Here is a 14,927-nt window from a genome sequence, read left to right on the forward strand (position 1 = left end):
ACATGACACTCAGAGGAAATGCTCATTGGAGCTTTTTGGATTTTTGGATTGGGGAATCCTCATCTGGTAGTTTTATATAATGCAAATATTCCCAAATCCAGAAAAATGTGAGATCCAAACACTTTTGGATCAGGAATACTCAACCTGTAATATGTTTTGTGTATTGGCAGTATCATACTAAGTGGTTAACTTCTTAAAGTAACTCCTTTGAGGGGACTGTAATTCTTGTGGATGTTTGTTCCAGGATTTTTTTTAAAAAAAGAAATAGTTACTAGTCATACAGTGTTGACTTTTATATTTTAACATTGAATTCTATGTAGTGGTTGGAAATATTCTTTACAGATTTTCTTTTAGCCTCTTTCACTCCTTTGTGACTCATGATCTCTCTCTTACCAGTTATTTTTAAGTTTTAGTGTTAAACATCATATTGAGGCTACTTGTCTGTTTATTTGAAGGCACATTATCTCAGTTGATTTTGTGTATAATTGGTTTGATTCTTACTTCTCAGAGCAACTGAGGTGAGGAAAGAACCTAACTGTAATCACTTAAAGATCTTGTTTAACTTCAACCTCTTTTAGCTCCTATTTCTTAATCTGTAAATAAAGAACAATAGGTCACAGGGTTATTTAACAATCATCTTTTGATCTGTGGCCTGCATTTATAGCTGTATTCTCCAGCTCTCTTTTTCCTTTTCTAATTGAGTCATTTGTCTTTTCTTGGTTGTTTCCAAGTCATGTTTTTAAGGAAAGTGAAACTTCTGCAACTTCACCTTTGATTATTCTTCTGTTTTAAAGTCATACTTTTGAACTCATGTTCACCATATATATCAGCAAGTCAGTGGTTAACAAGCTCATGCAAAGTAGAAATTGTGTCTGGTCTCTTAAGAAACAGATCACTTTAATAAGCACACTTTCTGTTAATGGATGAATGGTTCTGTCAGAGTCTTTGGAAGTTAAGAACTGCTGGTGGAAAAGGAAAAATCTTCCCCAAAAGAACTTTTCATTGGGAAAGACTCATACAAATATGTGCGTCAGCACAGATTTGAAATGATTCACTTACTGAAAAGTAAAAGCAGATTCTGAGATTTATATTTGCTGTTGTACTATAGATTAATTATTGTTGGTTTCCAGGAATTCTAAGGTCAGATTTAAAATTATATCCTAGCAAGTGTCTCACGTGTAATAAATGAGCTTAAATGCTTACAGCTGAGAAGCATAAAATTATGTGTTACATATATGAGATGTGGTAGCAATATACTCATAACCTCCTGATTCCTTACAGTTCCAGTCAGTCTCAGTCATCCTACATCATCCGGAATCCACAGCAGCGGCGCATCAGCCAGTCACAGCCTGTTCGGGGCAGAGATGAAGAACAGGATGACATTGTTTCAGCAGATGTGGAAGAGGTGGTTTTAATTGTTTTAATTGTGGTAGATGAAAAGCTTTTATCTTGTGGGAAAAGGAAAGTAGTCACTAGAAATACTAATAGTTACTGTTATTACTATTTTTGAGACAGTCTTACTCTATCAACCTAGATAGACTGCAGTGGGTTTATGATAACTTACTGCAACTTCAAACTGCTGGGCTCAAGTAATCCTCAGGCCTCAGCCTCCCAAGTAGTTGGGACTACAGGAATGTGCCAGGACACCCAGTTAATTTTTCTATTTTTAATAGAAACAGGGTCTCCCTCTTGCTCAGGCTGGTCTCAAACTCCTGAGCTCAAGCAATCCTTCTGTCTCAGCCTCCCAGAATGTTGGGATTACAGGCGTGAGCCACCACACCCGACCTAGAAATTATTTTAATAGTAGCTTAAGACTATATGTATTTTCATTCAGCCATATAAACTTTTGTTATATGTTCTAATTTGTGGTTATACATATTAAAATGATTTTAATAGTTTTTGATTTATTGGATATTAGGAAATTGGACACATAAATTTCTTTTTACCTAAGGGTTAAGAGTAAAGATATTTTTACTATAAAAAAATTAGTAGTTTTGCAGTGTATATGAAAAGAGTGGATACTGTATATTTAGTAAGTTTTATAATGGCCAAACTATATAAAAAGTTTACCCTCTCTCCTTCTCCTCAGTATTATTTTTATTTTTTAGAATCCTGAATATAGAGAATAATCATAAATTTTGGGATGTGTTATCCATAAAATTTGGGATGTGTATCAAAAAAAATTGATACAATTTTTATAACAAATTGTCACTAGCAATTTTTCAAAACTTGGTGTGTAATTTACAAATTTGGTGTGTAATTTATAATATTCCCTATAGTTAGGGATCTTTGTATTTTAATTTACTAGTTGCTGTGGAGGAACACTGGTAGAGATGGTTTATTATGAACTTTGATTGTCTAAAAATAAGCATCTGGATTTAGGTTGAGGTGGTGGAGGGTGTGGCTGGAGAAGAGGATCATCACGATGAACAGGAAGAACATGGGGAAGAAAATGCTGAGGCAGAAGGACAGCATGATGAGCATGATGAGGACGGTATGCAGGTTATTTGAGAAATTATTCAGTATGAGTAAATCAAGTACCTTTAAAGGGAGATACTAAATACAGAGAAAACCCCCATGTGACATATAATGAAATGATCAGCTTACTTTCTGCCAAGGGATTCTGTAGCATGTGTTCCAAATTTTAGGAGCTATATACCTATGTAAAATAATTTATCTCTTCTTTACCTTTTGGCTTAAGTCACTTTAAGAGACTTTTAAAAACTAAAAGCATCATAACCACATTATGAAACATTTGGGAATTAGAGAAAAGGAAAAAAATCACCCATATACTAATAATTTGTTTCACTTTCAGTCATCCCCTGCACTACACTGTGGTATTACTGTGTAATGGTCTACTAACTACCATAATTCACGTAGCCATTCTTCTAATGTTGAGTAGTCACTTCTTTTTACTATAGTAGAACACCCCCTATCCCCCATGGTATGTCTTTTTAATTCACACCTTATGATATGCTGGCTTATCAGACCCTGTTTTGAACCATAGTGAGTTTGTACTTTTTTTCCCTTATTATTGTTTAAATTTATTTTCTAGGGAGTGACATGGAGCTGGACTTGTTAGCAGCAGCTGAAACAGAAAGTGACAGTGAAAGTAACCATAGCAACCAAGATAATGCTAGTGGGCGCAGAAGTGTTGTCACTGCAGCAACTGCTGGCTCAGAAGCGGGTATGTTGCCTTATTTATCTCAGCCACCTTCTTGTTTATGCTATGGCTATGTATATATTCAGCATGAATTGGTTAATAAATATAATATACACAAGGTTAGCCAAGCCTTTTTATAACTTCATTGTTTGTTCTGTAGATGTTTATAGAAGAAGGTATTATTTTAATCATCCCCTACCCTAGCTTTTCTGGTTTTTAAATAATGAATTAATTTTAAAGCTTATTTGAAAAAGTTATTTTCTAATTAACTATTTTAGTGGTGGCTTTTGTAGACTGTTGACTACAACCTGGCATTCTGTTTATTATGTATATTTTCCTTAACCAGGGGATATATTTTAATTATTAACAAATTCACAATGTTTTTGGTTTTAAAAATAAAAAATTTAGGAGCAAGCAGTGTTCCAGCTTTCTTTTCTGAAGATGATTCTCAATCAAATGACTCAAGTGATTCTGACAGCAGCAGTAGTCAGAGTGATGACATAGAACAGGAGACCTTTATGCTTGATGAACCGTTAGAAAGAACCACAAATAGCTCCCACGCCAATGGTGCTGCCCAAGCTCCCCGTTCCATGCAGTGGGCTGTCCGCAACACCCAGCATCAGCGAGCATCCAGCACAGCCCCTTCCAGCACATCCACACCAGCAGGCAAGTCTGAAAATTTGGTATTCCTAAGAGTACTTAAATAGCCTTTAAAAATTATGCATGTCCATCTATAGAACAATTTAGTTTTATGATAGTTCCTCATTGCTTTGTTGAGTTTTAAATATAAAAATTAGGCACATGTGATGATAGCAGGGTTTCTCAGTCTTTATTGCTACTTTTGGCTGGATACTTGTGGGGGGCTGTCTTGTGCATTATGAGATGTTAAACAGCATCCCTGGCATATACTCAATAGATGCCAGTAGCACCCCTGTCTTCCCCCTTTCCCTCCCCTTCCTTCCCTCAAGCTTTGATAACCAAAAATGTCTGCAGACATTGTAAAATGTCCCATTTTGGTGTGGCAGGGAATGGAGGGGACAAGATTGCCCTGGTTTAGAACATGATATCAATTCTTGCCTGCCTGAACACTCTCTTCCTCAAATTAGTGCAGTTTAGGAAAAGTTTTCTGCTCAGTTACCACATATTAGCAATTGACCATTTAGATTTACATAAGTACATACAGTGTCAGAGAAAACATTATTAGCAACTGACATTAGTTCATTGTGGTTGTGTTTTTTCCTTATAGCAAGTTCAGCGGGTTTGATTTATATTGATCCTTCCAACTTACGCCGGAGTGGTACCATCAGTACAAGTGCTGCAGCTGCAGCAGCTGCTTTGGAAGCTAGCAATGCCAGCAGCTACCTAACATCTGCAAGCAGTTTAGCCAGGGCTTACAGCATTGTCATTAGACAAATCTCGGACTTGATGGGCCTTATTCCTAAGTATAATCACCTAGTATACTCTCAGATTCCCGCAGCTGTGAAATTGACCTACCAAGATGCAGTAAATTTACAGGTATGAAATCATTGAACAGTTACTCATTCTAATATATTTTTTGGCTGCCAGTTATGAGCATTCTTGTATAATGGGAATTAATGTTACAAATGTTTAAATATTGACATGCTACTACTATACTGAATTTAGCTATATTTGGATAGTTTTAACTATTTTAGTTTGGTCTTCATAGAACTATGTAGAAGAAAAGCTTATTCCCACTTGGAACTGGATGGTCAGTATTATGGATTCTACTGAAGCTCAATTACGTTATGGTTCTGCATTAGCATCTGCTGGTGATCCAGGACATCCAAATCATCCTCTTCATGCTTCTCAGAATTCAGCGAGAAGAGAGAGGATGACTGCGAGGGAAGAGGCTAGCTTACGAACCCTTGAAGGCAGACGGTATGAAATTCTTCATATATATAGTCTTCGGCTTAAGATGGTTCAATTTTTTGATTTTATGATGGATTTATCAGGGTATTAAATACATTTTTGACTTAATATTTGAGTTTTTGAGGCCATAATCCCATGAATAAGTCCAGGAGCATCTATACTTGTGTGTTTAGATGAAGCCTTTATATCCAGAAGGCTAGAGCTTTTTGATTGCTATTACATAAAAATATTATTGTGAAGGAAGAAATAAATGCTTTGCTTTACTTCCTAAATGGCTGTACAGTTGAGGAAGAGTAAGTCAGTTATAATCAAAACTATTTTTAAAACAAACCCATTTATACCATAGGAATCTGATATGAAATGGCCTTTTACTTTTGAAGTTGTTGGTGCATATCCTTGTCTCATTATCCTCCAGGCCTCCCACCTCCCCTTTGAAAGGCATATATATATTTATGGCAAGACTTATTTTTGACTATACTTGATTATGAATGTACTTTGTGCTTGTGAAGGGGAAAGTATGTTTAATTACCAAAGCTGCTCTTTGGTTTCTCAACTCATATTTCTTTTCTTCTAGCTCCCCTAGTCTTTTGAACCATAATTAAAATATACATCTGTGTATTTATTATGTTCTTTCTATTCAGTTATAAAATGACCTTTTTAGGACTGGGAATTAGCCCAAGCATTGAAAATTATTGCAACAACAGTGCCACATAGTGAAAGTTTCTTGTACCTAAAGTCAAAGCCCTAGGATTTGATTCTAACTCTGGCTCAGGATAAATGACCTTGTTACTTTGGGCAAATCATAAAGTAAGGAAAGACAGGGTCTAGGAGACTACTTGAAAACTTAACAAGAATACTGCAGTTGAAATCTGCATCGTAATAATTACTAAAGTAGGGCCAAGAAAGGGGAGAGAATTATTGAAATTATATAAATAGAATCTAAGTCCTTGTTGAAGGACAGAGGAGAAGGCAGAATTTGTAGTATTTAAACTCTGATTCTAAATAACTAGTAGGAAAATTAAGAGGAAAATCTAGAGGAGTGTAATGGAAACACTTGAATTTGAACATGGGAGAACTATGGAAAAATTGGTGGAAATGTCAAATATGCAAAGTTGAATGCTTGGCAGAGATCTAGGCTAGAGATAAAGAGATGGGAGGCAGCAACTTTCCTGTCCTAGGAAGCCTGATGCACAGACAAAAGCCTTGTCTTCATTAGGCTGTAGTCATTACCTCAAAGAACACAGAGTTCTGTTAATGGATCTTGATTCGTGGCAGTGTTCCTTCTCTCTCTTTCTCTCAGCTTTATTTAGATACAATTCACATTTTATATAATTTGCCCACTTAAAGTGTAATTCCATAGTTTTTCAGAGCTGATTGCTATCACAATCAATTTTGGACTATTTTCATCATTCCTACAAGAAACCTCACACCTATTAGCTAGACATTCTCCATTTTTTTCCTACCTCCCCTCTGTAGGCAACTATTAGTTTATTTTTAAAATGATTCTGGATAGTTCATGTAAATGGAATCAGTATGTGGCCTTTTGTGACAGGCTTCTTTCACCTAGCATAATGGTTTTAAGGTTAATCTATGTTCCTCTTGTTTTAATATTTCATTGTATGGATATATCTATCGTGTGTTGTGTTCATTAATCAGTTGAGGGACATTTTGAGTTGTTTCCACCTTTCCACTATTGGGCATAATGCTGCTATGAACATTTCATTTATATATAAGTTTTTGTGGGTACATGTTTTTCAGTTCTCTTGGGAAAATACCTGGTTGTGGAATTGCTGGGTCATATGGTAACTCTCTATGCTTAACTTTTTGAGGAACTGCCAGACTGTTTTCCAAAGAGGAAAACATTTCCAATAGCAGTGTATGAGAATTTTAATTTCTGTACATCTTCACTGACACTGGAGATACTGTCTTTTTATTTGTAGTCATGATAGTGGGTGTGATGTAGTATCTTATTGTGTTTTTTATTTTTATCTCCCCCAGTGATGAGATCTGGCTCTGTTGCCCAGGTTGGAGTCCAGTGGGGCAGTCATCACTCACTGTAGCCTCAAAATCCTAGGCTCAAGCAGTCCTCACACTTCAGCCTCCCAAGTAGCTAGGACTAGAGGCAGGCATGTGCCACTATGACTGACTAATTTTAAAAAAATATTTTTGTAGAGATGGGGTCTCAAGGTCTTGCTATATTGCCCACACAGGTCTCAAATTCCTGGCTTCAGGTGATCCTCCCAATCCTCTTGCCTCCTAAAATGCTGGATTATAGGCATGAGCCACTATGCCCGACCTCATTGTGGTTTTGATTTGCATTTCTCTAATGGCTAACGATGTTGATCTTATTTTCATGTGCTAATTGGCCACTTCTAGATCTTTTTTGGAGAAGTATGTATTTAGATCCTTTGCCGATTTTTTAATTGGCTTGTCTTCTTTCAAACTGAGTTATATGAGTTCTTTATTCTTGATACAAATCCTGTATCAAATATATGATTTGCAAAGATTTTGTCCCATTTTCTGGAATACCTTTTCACTTTTTTGATGGTGTCCTATGAAGTACAAAAGTTTTTAATTTTTATATAAAGTTTGTTTTATTTTGTGGCTGTGCTTTTGGTGTCCTTTTAAAGCACTGGTTTTCAAAGCGTAGTCCTTAGAATAGCAGCATCAACCTCACCTGGGAGCTATTTAGAAATGCAAACTTGCGGGTCTTAACCTAGAGGTGGAGCCAGCTATCTGTTTTAATAAGCCCTCCAGGTGATTTTGATAAACCCTGAAGTTTGAGAATCGCTGTCTTTGGGGAAGGAGTTCCTTCTGCCATTTCAAAGGATACTGGACTTCCTTTTCTATACAAAAGTATAGGACTCTAAATCATACACAATGGTTATATTTCTAAAGCAGAGTCACGGGTTTAATTACTTTTTACTTATGAATATTTTTAGCTTCTAATTTTGCATATTTATGATAATGGTAAATTTCATATTTGTGTTCTTACATACATTTTCATTTCTTTTTGCTCCTATACAGACGTGCCACGTTGCTTAGTGCCCGTCAGGGAATGATGTCTGCTCGAGGAGACTTCCTAAATTATGCTCTCTCTTTAATGCGGTCTCATAATGACGAGCATTCTGATGTTCTTCCAGTTTTGGATGTTTGTTCATTGAAGCATGTGGCCTATGTTTTTCAAGCACTTATATATTGGATTAAAGCAATGAATCAGCAGACAACATTGGATACACCTCAACTGGAACGCAAAAGGTAGCCATACTTGCCATGAGGTTGGTTTAAGAAATGCTTGCTTGGTGTGGTCTCCATTAATATATTGTCAGATTTTGGAGTAAGAAGCATTGCAGAAGAGAAATAGTGCTACAGCATTTTATGTGGAACAGTGGGCTTGAGTCTGCCCATACTCTGTGTTGCTACTCCTCACTTAAAATGGGAAACCTCAGAATCCAGTTAAACTTCATGCTTGAGATAGTTTGGGCTGATTATTTATCATGTTTTCTATTAGAGTTTTGTGTAGGCACTCACCATTTGTTAAGTGATTAGCCTTTTGCTTCTTTTGAACCCACTTTGTAATTGTAGTTTATTAGGATTATCAGTGTACCATTTCCTAGAAGAGTCTATAAATCTCTATCGCAGTATTTGAAATTGGTTAGATATTTTAGTGACCTTTTCCGTGTTCTTTGCTTAAGTTCCCCTGGCCTTTGCTCCTGTTCACATTACGCAAATACTTGGTGTAAAATGGCTCACTTGTCTTTTCAAAGGACACGAGAACTCTTGGAACTGGGTATTGATAATGAAGATTCAGAACATGAAAATGATGATGACACCAACCAAAGTTAGTGCACAGAAAATCTGCTAATCTACTTCGAGAAATGGCTGCCTCAGTATTTCCCCTTCAAGCTTTTTAACTTCATTATTTTCTGTCTGGGTGGGAATTTCTCTTTTCTCTATGTCCCATTTCTTACTTTTCTGCCCATTTTTCTTTATACATTCTTATATTACACGTTTCATAACTAAGGATGAAGTAAAGAAATTTACGAACTTTTCAACAGCCAATATTTTTTCCTACTTTATCTTCTCTCTAGCTCTTCTTTGTATTTCCCTTAGTTTTATGTTTACCTTTAGTCTTAAGTAAAGTGTATAGGTATTACATTTAAACAAAATCTTAGCAAAACCTATGTTAATATTGATGCAAAATAGATTTAGTCAAGAAAATGAGAAATACCAATGTTAATTTCCAAAACTCTTAATAATGTATGGAAAAGAAAAAACATTCCAAACTCCAGAATTTTCTCCAAAGTTTTTAATAGCAAAATTTTGGGATCTTCTGCAGTTTATTTGTAGTTTTCAATTAATATTTTAATTTGGTTTTAAAGTGGGACTAAATAGTCCACTCTCCTGTTTCTTATTATCAGCTAGTAGTTTTATTCGGCCTACTGAATAGGAAAGACACCTAACTGCAATTTTTTGAGAACTCAGGCAGAGTTCCCTATTATTTCTACAGCACATTAAGCACTGCCGAAGTCTTCTCCATTAAGGAGAGTTGGGAATAGTGTGCTGACTTCATATTGGGGTGTATGAATTGCCTTGAGACTGCTTTCTGATTCTCTTACTATAGAGAAAGCAAAACTGACAAGTAGCCAAATGCTCAGATTTCAGCTCTTGATTATCTACTCCTTTTGGAGTCATCATTGAGTTGGGTCCTGAATATGCTTCAGGAATCTAGTTGTATTCTGGTTTGAATCAGATTTAAGAGAGAGAGAGAGGGAGGAGGATATATGGGAAACCTCTGTCTAATACAAAATGGCACGATATTTGTTACTGCTAATTTTTATTTTGCATTTTTATTGTAAGATAACATGTAATACAAAATCTGCATATAATGTAAAATTTAGCATTATTACCATATTAAACTATTATATTTTGAATTACTTAAAAAACATCAAAAATTTTGACTTAACCTTTTTTTGAGTGGCATTAAAGTTTTATAAAGTGGTATTAGGAATTCTGGATTGAGAAGATTACATATTCTATTACCCTAATCTGATAATTAAATAATTTTTAAAAAACATTTTAACTTTTTTATGCTTAGGTGCTACTTTGAATGATAAAGATGATGACTCCCTTCCTGCAGAAGCTGGCCAAAATCATCCATTTTTCCGACGTTCAGACTCCATGACATTCCTTGGGTGTATACCCCCAAATCCATTTGAAGTGCCTCTGGCTGAAGCCATACCCTTGGCTGATCAGCCACATCTGTTGCAGGTGAATTAAACAAACTAGTCTAAGGTTTCTTTCTAATTGACTTTATTTTCTTTTAAAAGTTCATTGTAACTAGAATATTTCTGTTAAAATTTCAGCCAAATGCTAGAAAGGAAGATCTTTTTGGCCGTCCAAGTCAGGGTCTTTATTCTTCATCTGCCAGTAGTGGGAAATGCTTAATGGAGGTTACAGTGGATAGAAACTGCCTTGAGGTAAGATAGTAAAAGTCTTTGCAATATCATATTTGTTAATGAGCACTTGTGCCAGCATACAGATCATTAGAAATGCATTAATTCAGAATATTATATTTCCCCAAATAATAGCAGTGTCAAAAATCCCTGCCTCATGAAACAATAGAAGGAATTCCAGCACTGTCATTAACTTGCTCTGACAGATCACTTCATCAATAAAATAGCAGCTTAATTATGTGCTTTGTCTGTTTCACAGAGTTGATTGTTATATGCTGCTGAAAATTTAAATTTTTATATATTTTATATAAGCATATACAATCTTGGCTTATATCTTGTCTTTGACTTGCTGAATTAATTTGAATCAAGAATGTAAATAAATAAGTAGCATTAATACTGAAACCTAATATTTGTTGACTAATTCTGCCTCCTGAGCACTGTCTAAATCTTTTTTATTTATTTATTTATTTATTTTATTTATTTTTTATTTCGGCATATTATGGGGGTGTCTAAATCTTTATAACCATGTCAGGTAAAAAGCATTATTTACCTGATTTCCTGGATAAGAAATTGAGGCCCGAAGTAAATTTCATGTAGGAATGTCTGTTGTCACACAACTGGTTAAGTTGCAGATCTAGTTTCCAGATACACATCTGATTTAGGAGCCTAAAATACCATTTCTCCACTGAAAAAGTAGTTAAAACATTTTAAAAAAAAAAAGGTGTAGAAGAAATATAATTGAAGAGAATTTTTAAAAATTATCTTAAGTGGTAAAGGAGAATGCAATGCTGAAAATATATGAGAGACTTAGGTATCTCAGATAATACAAAGATTCCTTTAAAATTTCTCTGAAGTTGCTGTGGTGAATGCACCAGGATTGGTGGTCAGCCAGGGGAATCAGATAGATAAGGGACCATTGAAGCTCCAGAAAGGAAAAATTAATTACTTAACTTGCATATGATTTCTGTATTACTAAGTTGAAAGTAAAATTTTTCCCTTAATGTGTAACTTTTAAATGTAAAAATTCATAGGTTCTACCAACTAAAATGTCTTATGCTGCCAATCTGAAAAATGTAATGAACATGCAAAATCGGCAAAAAAAAGAAGGGGAAGAACAGAATGCACTGCCAGAAGAAGCTGAGAGTTCAAAACCAGGGCCATCTGCTCATGATCTTGCTGCACAATTGAAAAGTAGTTTATTAGCAGAAATAGGACTTACTGAAAGTGAAGGGCCACCTCTTACATCTTTCAGGTATTTATTTACTAAGTGAGAGTAGTTTTCTAATATTGCATTATTTTATGGCTATTATAATTCTTTTAAGAGTTTTTATTTAGAAATTTTATAATTTTGTTAGTTTATTTGTATATAAATAATAGTCTGTGATTTCTTAGTTTATCATATATTTAAATATTAAAGTTGAATTTTCTGAATTTGGGGGTTTATTGACTATTTTGTTATTGTTGGGCATTCTTTCCACTTTATTGAGGAAGTTCTAAACCTTGTATTTTTAAAGTTCAGTACTGAGTTAAAGTATATATCTATGTCAAATTGCCAATTACAGACTTATTATCAGCAGCTCAGCTAAGGGGGAAATGTGAATAATTGGAATAGAACTACTTAGATTTATGGCTCACACTTTATTTGGGCTCCTTTGCCAAGTTCATACTTCTCTTATGAGAGTTAGTTTCTTTGATTACCCATTAAAATTTGCTGGTATATACTGTATACCATGCTGAGCATGGGTAATCACTAAATGATTTGTTGACACTCTGCTTTATCCTCTGGTTTTTGGTTACATGGTATCAGATTTTTTTTTTTTTTTCCTTAGGAGTTAAGCTAGTTTCAGAAACAAGATACACTGTTCTATACATGTTATTTAGCAACCGTATAAGAAGGGAGAATTGTGGACTACCATGGCCCAAGCTTCCTGGAGGCAATATGGCTTGAGCTGAAATAGTTAAAATGTGTAGAAACAGATTAGAGAGAAGAATTAGACATAGGGAGAGCAGTCACAAAGCTGTTATTTGTTCCAGTTAGTGGGAGAAAAGGTGCTGAGGTAGAATATTGGCTTTGGGTATGGAAAGGAAATCATGGAACAAGAAGAGAAATTCAAAATAGACTTGATCACTCTGTAGGAACAGAGGGAAGAAAAATTAAAATTTGGTTCAAGTCTGTGCAATAGGAAAGGAGATGGTACTACTGGAAAAATCAGGATGAAATGTCATTGTAGCAAAGAGGCCACATTAAGTTTTAGCCATGTTGAGTTTGAATTGACATGGATATATTTTACATTCTGGTTCACTGAAAAAGTTTGAACTAGAGGGGGATCTGGGAATCACCTAGATGGAGATGGACATTGGACTTTAAGGAGTGGAGCTACAATGAAAGATAGGGATAGGAAGTAGCTTGGAGGTTTATCCATATGTAGATGATAGAATCAATAAAGGAGTAAAAATAAGAAGTTCTGCAGGTAACAATTAGCTAAAGTTCTCTATTAGAGGGGATGTGGACTGAAGAACTTAAGACTTCAGAATATTAAATGAATAAATATTATCATTGACCAAAACCAGTGAATTTTAAAAATTGGCTAAATTATTTCCCCCTCCCTTTTAATTTGTTACAGGCCACAGTGTAGCTTTATGGGAATGGTTATTTCCCATGATATGCTGCTAGGACGTTGGCGCCTTTCTTTAGAACTGTTTGGCAGGGTATTCATGGAAGATGTTGGAGCAGAACCCGGATCAGTATGTATTTTGTGCACTTTAAATTCAGTTCTACCTGATATGAACATATTTCAGGGAATAATTCTGTAATGTTTTTTTTTTTTTAAGATCCTAACTGAACTGGGTGGTTTTGAGGTAAAAGAATCAAAATTCCGTAGAGAAATGGAAAAACTGAGAAACCAGCAGTCAAGAGATTTATCACTAGAGGTAAAGGTATTTAAATTTTCTTATATTATACATATAGTATGCTATTTATATAAATTTTAAAACATGAAGAATAACAATAGCGCTTGCTCAGGGATATGTATGTATAATTAAAAATTTAAAGAAAATAAGGAAATGATAATCACCAAACTTAGAATAGTTTTCTCTGGTTCCCAAAAGGTGATCTCTGGCATCCTCTCTAGATGACCAATGAGTTCTTTATTTTAGTTTTTTTTTTTTAAAACGTATCATTATGCATACATTGATTTAAACATTTTTTTTTTTTTTTTTTTTTTTGAGACAGAGTCTCGCTTTGTTGTCCAGGCTAGAGTGAGAGCCGTGGCGTCAGCCTAGCTCACAGCAACCTCAAACTCCTGGGCTCCAGTGATCCTTCTGCCTCAGCCTCCCGAGTAGCTGGGACTACAGGCATGCGCCACTATGCCCGGCTAATTTTTTATGTATATATCAGTTGGCCAATTAATTTCTTTCTATTTATAGTAGAGACGGGGTCTCGCTCTTGCTCAGGCTGGTTTCGAACTCCTGACCTTGAGCAATCCGCCCGCCTCGGCCTCCCAAGAGCTAGGATTACAGGCGTGAGCCACAGCGCCTGGCCATTTAAACATTTTTTGATGTGTTTCATTCCATTGAGATTATTCATATTGTTGCTCACATCGTCTCTTCTTTGGCTAGTGAAAGTTAGTCCATTTTGGCTCTTGAGTCTTTTCAACACAACCCCAATAAACTTTGATAACTTCCTTGCTTTCTGGTATGTCTCATCTCATCTTGTGCATTTCTTGTGACAGACCTTAAATTAGCCATTTCTTCAAGAAACCCCAATTCCTTTTAATAAGAAATTGTATTTTGAGATTACAACCTGGGCATTAGGGTTGCACATTGCTAATGGGTCATAGTATCTAGGCCTTTTTAATGGATAGAGTTAGGAAATACTCTTTCTTTAAAAAAAAAAAAAATCTCACCATGAATTCATACTGATACTCCCAATTCAAACTTGATTTAGGACCACAAGTTTGTTTTGTTTTCGTCTCCTAGATCTTAAGTCTTTATCTCTTTTCTTCCAAACTGAATATCCAACTTTCTAACAGCACTTATAAAATTACTCACTTGCTTTTATCCTACAGCGTATACACAGCAGTCTTAGAATTATAACATCAACCCTACCACCAACAAAAATGGTTATTGAAAATCGCTTAAAATTAGTTGGTGGTCTTTTTGTTCTTGGATCACATCCTGCTTAGAGATAGATACACAAATTACTTTGCTTTAAAGTCATTTGAAATCATTCGTCTGTATGTGGTTTTGCTACCAGCATCTTAAAATTAGGAACATTTTGTTTCATTTTGCTTTGAGTTTTTAGGGATTGCTTTCTCCTCTTTTGGGGTTTTATTTTGTAATTAATGTAAAATATCTATAATGTTGCAAAGTCAGCTCTACAGAAGAAGGTATATCCAGAGAAGTCTAGTTTCAATTTC

General features: G+C 35.2%; 1 protein-coding gene across 1 annotated transcript in view; it reads left to right on the forward strand.

Moving 5' to 3' along the window:
- Positions 1-14,927, forward strand: part of UBR5 (ubiquitin protein ligase E3 component n-recognin 5) — a 124,675-nt gene that overhangs the window by 90,901 nt on the left and 18,847 nt on the right. Inside the window, exons 35-47 of the mRNA XM_012784323.3 lie at positions 1,282-1,405; positions 2,383-2,494; positions 3,056-3,187; positions 3,572-3,829; positions 4,410-4,678; positions 4,851-5,062; positions 8,081-8,311; positions 8,821-8,894; positions 10,152-10,324; positions 10,420-10,533; positions 11,541-11,761; positions 13,134-13,254; positions 13,342-13,440. Coding sequence (XP_012639777.1) covers positions 1,282-1,405; positions 2,383-2,494; positions 3,056-3,187; positions 3,572-3,829; positions 4,410-4,678; positions 4,851-5,062; positions 8,081-8,311; positions 8,821-8,894; positions 10,152-10,324; positions 10,420-10,533; positions 11,541-11,761; positions 13,134-13,254; positions 13,342-13,440 — 2,140 coding nt within the window. The remainder of the gene's footprint in view (positions 1-1,281; positions 1,406-2,382; positions 2,495-3,055; positions 3,188-3,571; positions 3,830-4,409; positions 4,679-4,850; positions 5,063-8,080; positions 8,312-8,820; positions 8,895-10,151; positions 10,325-10,419; positions 10,534-11,540; positions 11,762-13,133; positions 13,255-13,341; positions 13,441-14,927) is intronic.

Source organism: Microcebus murinus, chromosome 7 (assembly GCF_040939455.1).
Source record: "Microcebus murinus isolate Inina chromosome 7, M.murinus_Inina_mat1.0, whole genome shotgun sequence".
In the NCBI taxonomy this organism is placed as follows: domain Eukaryota; kingdom Metazoa; phylum Chordata; class Mammalia; order Primates; family Cheirogaleidae; genus Microcebus; species Microcebus murinus.